We start from the raw sequence: 9910 nt of genomic DNA, 5'->3' as shown, positions 1-9910 counted from the left end.
CATTTCCTGTGCTTTTTATGACGAATCTTGACTTCGGGGGGGGGGGGGAGAGAATGACTCAACCGCAAGTTGCAGGTGCCCAGGTAATGGGCATTTTGTTGAACAGACAGACTGCTTCGCAGTCTCCTGCCTGCAGATGCATCTTCCGTGCAGCCGGGTAGCTGGGCTGCAGAGAGCGCCGGGGAAGTGGTCCGGCCGGCGGATGAAGGTTGTCGAGATGCTCTCGGCGTGCACCGCAGCCGAAATCCTGCACCGCACTTGACTGGGTCGCGAGGGTGCGCGCGCAACCCCTCCCCCCACGTTGCCGGAGGCGCGCGCGGCTCCCTGGGATTGCTGCTTTAATGTCCGCCATGTTTGCCGTGGCGCATGTCGCGGACCGACGGCTAAATTTCGGTTTCTCGGGCTGCGCTCGGTCGGCATGAGGGGCATTTCGAGGAGCGCCCGACCGATCCAGCGGACGGACTCCTTAACTCGCATCCATGAGCGGCTGCGGGCGCCCGGCCGCCGATTTAAGACTGCTTTTGAAGCGCCATCTTTGTGCCAGTGAGGACCGCTTTTTGTGTATGTGTGTGTGAAAAAAAATCATCCTCGCCGCGGATAACAGAAGGGGAGGGATCCCGTTTTCTCTCCCTCTTCGCTCTCTGCGCACAACGATGAGTAAACTCTCGTTCCGGGCGCGGGCCCTGGACGCCGCCAAGCCGCTGCCCATTTACCGGGCGAAGGATCTGCCGGATCTTCAGGACTGCGTGTCCATCAACAGGGCCGTGCCGCAGATGCCGACCGGGATGGAAAAAGAAGAGGAGTCGGTGAGTGAGTGGGGAGGGGGGCGGGGAGACAGGGTAGAGCGGCCGCTCGCGCTCCACTCACTGCGCAAGCCACAGCCTCCGCCCGCCGCCGCCGGCCGCCATTGTTGTCATTTCCAGCGAGCGGACTTTTGGCGCGGAAATTTGAAAACAAAAAACCGAACTTTCCTTACTTCCATAAATAGTGCTCTTCTCGCGGAAACCAAGTGAACTGGGGTGATTATGGGTTTGTTCGCACGGAGGGTGACGTTTACAGGGAAGGGGGAAATGGCACAACAAAGTTTCCATTTCTTATCCTATACGGCCGATTTGACGGTTTTTGGTTGAGGGGAAGTGAAGTCCCGCCTTTCCCCTTCGCCAATTGGCCAAGCGCCCCCGTCAGTCTAGGTGGTTTGCCGGCTTCCCGAGCGATTCTGGCCGCTGATTGGGCGTTTCCCCCATGACGCTCAACTCGTGTGGTGCCGGTGTTGTAATAAACACAGATTGCATGCCGTATGGGATGACAAGTTTCTTGTCATCGCCGGTTTGCATGTGGGGTGCAGCAACATTAATTCGTTAAAGAGAAGGGGCTCGGCCTGAAGCGCCGATAGTTTATTCATTTCCCGAGATGCTGCCTAACCTGAGTTCCTCCAGAATTTTGTGTGTGTTGCTGTGGTTTCTGCAAGTAACTTTAACATTTCCTCCAGGAGTATTTTTGGAGAAATTTGGCCGCGAAATCATTGCCATTCACTGACAGTCACGTAGTAGAAAAGATTGCATGTCCTTTTATATTGTCAGTAAATTTACTTCACGATAGAGCAGGGCTTTCCCTACCTGGGGTCCATCGACCCCTTGCTTAATTTTATTGGTCCATGCAATGACACAGGCTTGGAATCCTTGTTTTAGAGCTTCAACATAGAGTGAATTTGACGAAGAATGGCATTGGCAAACACTAGTTAAAAATATTAAATCAAGATGTAGACCAGTGGAGCGATGTTTCTGTGAAGGAATTCTTCTTTTATTCACGCATATTTTGCAAATTTGTAGCAGGGTTGTTTGAGAAATTAATGTAAGGGAAACTTTCCAACAATTAGTCCAGTGTTGAAAACTTGATAGAGAAGATCACTAGTTATCCTGGAACTCATGACCTATGAGGATTTACACAGGTGGATAAGTGCGAGGAAAATATCTTTGCACTTCTAATTTGCCTTATGTAGACTATATATTTGTGCAGAGACTCTAATATTATTGTGATAAGCTGAACAAGTCAAGAACTGAATTTTTGCAGTTTTTCTTTAAATTATAAGGCTTTATGAATGGTTATTTAAATATGCTTTTCCTGAGTTTACATTGAATTCAAGAAGATTTCTCCAAAAGAGGTGCTTAGGTGTAGAAATAAGTATTTTAATGGACATTTTAAAAACTGTAGTTAAATATTGGTGAGGGTTATTGATTCAGGTTAATTTATATCATCTCACAAAGTAAACACAGTGAAGAGCATAAACCAGACCAATGATTTTTTTTTGCAAATTCAAGAATATTAATTTCTTTGCTTTCTTGCAAGCCACTATCTCATTCTCTCTGCCCTATGACATCCTCTCCCCTTTGCCTACTTTATGATTTGCAGATGGCAGTACGTACTACTTTTATGAAACTTAAATACAGGTCGACCTTCACTAATCCGGCACCACTGGGACCTGAGGAATGCCGGATTAGTGAAAATGCCGAATTACAGAAGGATCACATTAAGCATAATCAGTGCTGGATTATCGAAGGAACTGGATTACAGGTAGTCGGATTAGTGAAGGTGGACTTGAACTAGGGACAGGAGTAAGTCTGTCACCTCTTCAAGCTTGTTCTGTATATAGTTCTGTCTCAATAGTTTTCTTACACTATGGCATATCCTGATTGCACCCCAATATCTGCTTTGAATGCAGACAATGACTGAGGTTCCACACTCTTCATTTTAATCCTAAATTGATTACCCCATACTGTAGCACTATAATTCCTGGATGAAATACCTACTCCACGCCTGGACGTGGAGATTACAGATTTGTTTCCACAAATGTGGCTTGGCCTACGGTGTTCCAGTACTCTTTGTTGATCCTCTTCACATTCATCCTGGAAAACCCTCTAAGACATTGAAGTCCTCTCTTATTTTTCTAAACTACACAATGACAGCATAGCCTATTTGATCTCATCTCATGCAACAGACTCATCACCTCAAGAATCAACCTGGTGATTTCACTGCATTCTCCCCCCCCCCCCATAGTAATTGGAGACCAAAAACTGTGTGGCTTACTCATGATCTTATATAATTATACTAAGGCATTTCTATCTGTGTTGAAAATATTTTAAGCATAAACTGCAGAAATATAAAATTCAAACAGTGCTGGAAATGCTCAGCACATTTGGCACTATCGAACATTAAAAATAGAAGGAAGGCTCATCTGACTTGTAAGTCTGACATGCCGTTCATCAAGATCTGTGACCTCAGCACCATTGATTTATTTGAAGTAAGCGCAACTATTGCACTTCCAAGAGTTGCTCAAGTTCACCATCCTCTGAGGGTAGAAACTTCTCATCTGGTCCAAGATTCCTCCATCAGGAGAAACATTCAACCTGCATCTTTCTTAAGAAATTTAAAATTTACTGAGATCTCCTATTGTTCTAAACTCTGAGAGGGCTCGGATTATATTAATTAACATCTCATGATATAGCAAGCCGGGAATCAATCAACTTGAAATCAATTCAGTAAACTCCCATGACACTTCCTTTTTGATGTATGTAATTTCTTGGTTAAGGAGACCAAAGTTGGCCACAATACTGCAGATGAAGTCTTGCTGTTCAGTTAAAGTAAGACTTCCTTTCTGCCATAAAGCCTCTTGAAATAAAGGCTAACACATTATTTATCTTAATTCGAAATTATACTTGCACATTAGCCTTTAGTGAATTGTACACAAACACATCTTGTTCTCTTTGAGCATCAACACTGCCTGGTCTCTTGACATTTCATAAACTGCTTTTCTATTATGTCGGTGATCTTGTATTTACCACATTATTTAAAAAAAAAGAATCTCGTGCTTTTCCTAGCATACATGATGAATCAGCTCTTCTTGGATTTCCAGCCAGGTACAGGTGTAGATTTGAACTGGCGTTTTGATGACAAACTGCAGTCTTCATCAAGGATGATGCCTAGGCTTGTCTAGTTTGGTGGTATATATACCCCAGTAGTCCATTCCTCCTGATTGGTTAGTCCTCATCCAATCAGGTTTCCGCTGTCCCACATTGTTTACAATCAAATTCCAGTTCTTATTTAGAGCGAGACCTTAGTCTTTGTTAAAGTACTTTTTCCTCTAGTTTTATTTCAATGCCTTCCTTTATCAGGCAGTCCCAAAGATCATTGGTGACCTCAGAGAAAAAGTATTTTAACAAAGGCAAAGGTCTCGCTCCAAGTAAGAACTGGAATTTGATTGTAAACAAGGTGGGACAGTGGAAACCTATTTGGTTAGTCCTCATCCAATCAGAAGTAATGGACGACTGGGGTATATATACCCCCAGACTAGACACATCTAAGCATCATCCCTGATGAAGATGGCAAAGTTCGACATGGAAACTTCGATTAAAATCGATACCTGTATCTGGCTGGAAGCCTGAGGAGAGTTTATTGACACATTATATTTTATTTTTCCTCAATCAGTCTTCCATATTCCTTTGAAGACTCTTTGTACTCAGAATCCCATCTAGTTTTGTGTTCTTGGCAAATTTAGGAAGATCCCATTTTGTTCGCTCATGCAAATTGTTAATGTAGGCCATGAGTATTAGGCCCTACTGTTCCCTATAGTCACAGTCTGCCGATGTGAGAAGGACTTTGTATTTATTCCCACTCTGTGCTCCTGTCTAATAATCAGTTTTCAATCCATGTCAATGCATTGCCCTTAATTCCATGTGTTCTAACTTTGTTAACCCAAAACCTTCTGGAAATTCCCTTAACTATTCTGCTTGCTATACTTTCGGAGAAGTCCATCAAATTACTCATTCAAGATTTTTCCTCTTCACGACTCTGTTGATTCTATTCAGCCCTTTTCTGTGAGGGTGCTTTGTTACTTGTGAAGAGTGTCTTGATGAAGGGTCATTAATCTGAAACAATAATTGTTTCCTTCACAGATGCTGCTTGACCTGCTGAGTTTTTGCAGTAATTTTTTTATTCTTGTTCTGCAGTCCTCTGCCAGGTGAAGGCCAAAATATTAATATAAATGCCTGCTGTATTTGCATGTTGTCTTCAATGTCTTTATCAAGAGCACATGGTTCCCTTTTCTTTTGCCTTCGACTGTAAATCTCATTCCAGATTCCACATTTTTAGGAGGAAATTGATTTGAAGATTGTTTTGCTTACTTAAATTAGAGTTAGAGCACTGAAATATTCCCTTCGTTTTTACTATCCCACAGCCCAAGATTGCTGACTGGTGGTGTAGTATCATCCACACCAGACTTCGAGGCCAGTGGTTCTGGGTTCAAATCCAGATGGCTTCTAGCACGCTTTCCATAGGTGCTAGGTTGAGAGTCGAGCTAGCAACTCAGCATCATGGAAAAAAAACAGAAATGCTAAAGAAATGGCAAGATTGCCATCTGATGTACCGCAAGCCACTGAGAGGGGGGAAAATGCTGATCAAGATGCGTCCTCATGGTAATTCCATTTGCCTGTGTTTGGGTCATATCCCTGTTCACCTTTCCTATTCATATACCTGTCCAGATTTCTTTTAAACATTGTAATTGTGCGTGCCTGCCTGTACTACCCCTTCTTGTAGCTGTTCCAAATATCCACTGCCCTCTGTGTGGTGGATAAAAACTTGCCCGTTAGATCTCTTTAAAATCTTTCTCATTGCACTTTCAGCCTATCTGTGCCCTTCATAATTTTCTAAACATCTATAGGATCACCCCTTGGCGTCCTCTCCACTCAAAACAGTCTATTCAATCTCCTTGTAACTAAAGCCTTGCAGTTTAAGCATGAATTTTTCTCGGCACATCTTTTAATAATATTTGGTTAAGTCATTAATACAAATACAGTTAACGTCCTTAACTCTGCTTCATACTACAGACTATGTGGAGCCTATCTGAGTATGTGTATTTAGAGTGACTATTCTTAAACTTCTTCACTTTGTGGTGAAGGCTTAGGCCAGCGTTTATTGCCCAAGCATAAATGACATTAGGAAAGCGTTATGAGACTACTCTGATAGCATTTGCTCATGTGCATGACACACACCTCTTCCTTCAAAGTTGGTTTTCTGTAGTTTATTTTGTAATTAGCAATGACTTCCTGTGTTACAGGGTACTTCTTGAAAGTGTAGTCGTTGCTTCCGTCAATATTTTCCTTTCTCCTGTTGCACGTACCCGTTGCAGTGGAAATTTATTCACTGACTTGTATGTAAAAACCTAATCATTTACTTGAATAATCTGTATATTGGTATTCACAGTAGATGTTGGAATTGTTCAGTAATATGCCACCATAATAATAGAACATGGGTGCAAAATAATACATTATCATTCATCATTTCTGATGGATTTGTTTTTTGAGAAATAGCCATTCTTTGATTTGAATGGTATGGTATAGTAAACCATGCAGTTATTTGAATTCCCAGTTGCTTGAATTTCCAGCATCTGCAGAACTCCTGTTTGCAGTTATTTTCTGGTTTTTCCATGTCAAATTTTTGAAAGATCGATCTGTGGTCAGATTCTCTATGCATCCATTTTTCTTTTGTTTAGAATGCAGGCAGTTTATTGCCCGAGCATAAATGACATTAGGGAAGTGTTATGAAACTTCTCTGATAGCAGAATTTACCTGATTTACCTGTTGGAATGGTTTAAATTGGTAATTCAGATGATTTTGAAATCTAAGCTCTTATTGTTTGATAGTTAATTTTTATTAAAAAAAAATGCGGAGTACTTGACAAACCAGGAGATGCCGGCAGAGAGAAAAAGCGTTGATGTTTCGGGTCAATGACCTTTCACTGGGACTGTTAGTGGTATTTATAGAAGTATTTGTGGAACTAAAGAGCTGTAATTTGCTTTTAAGAAGGGTTAAAGGGTCAACACTACATTGTGGGCTGTACTGTTCTACATTCTGTGATATTTAAATACAAACTAATTTGCCAAATCAGTTTATTGCTTACAGAAATTTTTAGTCACAGTTAAGTAGTATTGAATTTTTAGATGGTAGTGATTTAACTTTTTAACACCATGACATGCAGGTCTGTTTTGAATGACATGCATACTCAGTGAAGTTTCAATGTTATTGAAGGATCTTCAGTCTGGTCACTTGAAACATACATGCTGCTAAGCAGCAGCTCTGAATTTCTGTACAGAAAACTTCGAACAGTGTAGGCTTAGGCCCTTTGGCCCACGTTATCTATGCTGGCCCTGATGATCTAAACTCATCTCATCTGCCTGTACAAACTTAGTCTATATCTCCCTATTCCCATCCATTTCATGTGTCTGTCCAAATGCTTAAATGGTGCTATTGTATCTGCTTCTACCACTTTCCCAATCAGAATTGGGTTTAATATCACTGGCATATGTCATGAAATATGTTGTTTTGTGGCAGCAATACAAACTTACAAGAACCTAAATTGGAATAAGAAATGTATGTGTGTGTGTGCATGCGCACACTTGCCCTCTTCTCTCCCCCCCCCCGCACCCCCACCCCCACCCATTCACCCATTGGTTAATTGGGCTGCTGCTTATTTGGGACAACTCAAATGAAAATAATCCCACAGAAATGGGAGTGAAAAGGAAACAATTTCACTGCTCTCTAGTATTCAATAATTCAAGCCTGGGAAAGAGATGTTGACTATTCTACCCCATTTATGTTTCTCATAATTCTATATGCGCCTCACAGTCTCCTGATCTCCAGTGAAAAATCCCACTGAGCTCCTCTTTAGCTAAAGCTCTCCAATCCATGCAACGTCCTGGTGAACCTCTTTTGCACCCTCTCCAAAGTTTCCATATACTTCCTGTAATGTGATATCAGTATGGCACACCAAAGTCCATTTCTGGTGCAACTAAGGGTTTATATACTTGTAATTTTGCTTGCCAGTTTTTATGCCCAGAAGGCAAGAATGCCTTACTGCTTTATCGTACTGTGTACTTGTATTCCCACTTTCAGTGAGCTATGGACTTGCACCCTAAATCCTTTTGTACATCAATGCTCTTATGGGCCCTGACATTATATACTTTATTCCAATATTTGGTTTCCCAAAATGCATCACCTCAATTAGCCCAGATTAAAATTAATCTGCTATTTTGCCACCCAAATTTGCAACTGATTACCTCCTGTATTCTTTGACAAAGTGGAATCTAATAAAGAGGAATTCTGCAGATGCTGGAAATTCAAGCAACCCACATCAAAGTTGAACGCAGCAGACCAGGCAGCACCTCTAGGAAGAAGTACAGTCGACGTTTCAGGCCGAGACCCTCCTAGTCCTGACGAAGGGTCTCGGCCTGAAAAGTCGACTGTACCTCTTCCTAGAGATGCTGCTTGGCCTGCTGCGTTCACCAGCATCTTTGATGTGTGTTGGTGGAATCTAATAAATTGGTTTTGATTTGAAACTTGCAGGGATTGATGATGAGATATTATTTATAAAATAATATCTCATCATCAATCCCTGCAAGTTTCAAATCAATGGTGAAGACAACAAAAATTGACTAAATGGTGATTTTAAAAAATGTGGGTCATTTGCACAATATTTCATGTGCAGTTAAATTTGCCTTAGTTTTGATTTTTCTTCAGTGTAGGTTAAATTAATATGACATTTACACTTGAAATTTAAAGGCTAACATTTTTATTACACCTGGAAAATATTAATAAAACTATTTCTATAGTTTCTACAAAACATACCTGATTGGCTCCTTTCAAACAAACACTCAATGGTCACTTTATTAGGTACATCTGTACATCTTGTTAATGCAAATGTCTAATCGACTAATAATGTGGCAGCAACTCAATACAGAAGGTTCTGTTGTTCAGACCAAACATCAGAACAGGGAAGAAACGTGATCTAAGTGACTTTGACTGTGGAATAATTGTTGGAGCCAGATGAGGTGATTTGAGTATTTCAGAACTGCTGATCTGGGATTTTTCATACAAAACAGCCTCTAGAGTTTACAGAGTGCAGCAAAAGAAAAAATTCAGTGAGTAGCAGATCTGTGGGTGAAAACTCCTTGTTAATGAGACGTCAGACGAGAATGGTCAACCTGACAGGAGGGCAACAACAACTCAAATAACCATGTGTTACAACAGTGGTGCGTAGAAGAGCATTTGAACACACAATTCATTGAATCTTGAAGTTGATGGGCATACAACAACTGATGACTGGGCATACAGAGTGGTCACTTTAATAGGTATAAGAGGTATCTAATAAAGTGGCTACTGAGTGTAAATTCCAAATAATGAGTGCTGTTTTATGAGTTCCTACATTCTGATCTTTATGAAGTTAGTTCCATACACATATTCACTGAATATCTTCACCGCTTAATTAGAAGTTAATACATCTATATAGTGTAATATGCTTGGTCCAAAATTTATAACTCACTATTGTAATCCATAAGACCATAATCTGGTGATACTTATTTCTTAGCAGCCATTCACAATATATTCTGAAGTAAAACCGAGGATGAGTAAATGAGTTTGTCTTTGAAAGTAGTGATCAATGTTTGCAGATTATTCTGGAAGGAAGCTTGCCTTTCAGTCCCATATTGTTCATCTAGGAAAGAAAGGTCAGCTGTATTAGTAGTGCTTTCTTCCAAAGTATAAAAGTATATAGAACAACTCAAAAGAATAAGTTGCGTTACTGGTTTTCTCTGTTTTCCCGGTGTGCATGTGTAGAATGTTACAGCTCAAAGGAAGTTAATTTGTGCTAATTCTTGTTTTGGTCTGATTTTGCAAAATTCAACAGTCTCTTTAAGAATGTATACAATTGTATTGGAAAGCAGCTGTTCGATCACTTGCCATTCTTTCAGCCAGTGCTTTCCAAATTGAAGTGATCTGCACCAAAAAGAAAAATTTCAGTCGTTTTGGTTATTCTTTAAATCTAGTTGCCTACGCTGAAAGGTGACATCTATTGTTTCTAAAAG

General features: G+C 40.8%; 1 protein-coding gene across 3 annotated transcripts in view; it reads left to right on the top strand.

Moving 5' to 3' along the window:
- Positions 1–316: 316 nt before the first annotated feature.
- Positions 317–9910, top strand: part of epc2 (enhancer of polycomb homolog 2 (Drosophila)) — a 58071-nt gene continuing 48477 nt past the window's right edge. For 2 of the 3 annotated variants that reach the window (XM_063048591.1, XM_063048590.1), the window contains exon 1: positions 317–806. In XM_063048591.1, coding sequence (XP_062904661.1) covers positions 654–806 — 153 coding nt within the window. In that variant the 5' untranslated portion in view covers positions 317–653. The remainder of the gene's footprint in view (positions 807–9910) is intronic. The other variant, XM_063048592.1, reaches the window with a different exon arrangement.

The sequence above is a fragment of the Mobula hypostoma genome, chromosome 5 (assembly GCF_963921235.1).
Source record: "Mobula hypostoma chromosome 5, sMobHyp1.1, whole genome shotgun sequence".
NCBI classification, from domain to species: Eukaryota; Metazoa; Chordata; class Chondrichthyes; order Myliobatiformes; family Myliobatidae; genus Mobula; species Mobula hypostoma.
This window is presented reverse-complemented; position numbering and strand designations above follow the sequence as displayed.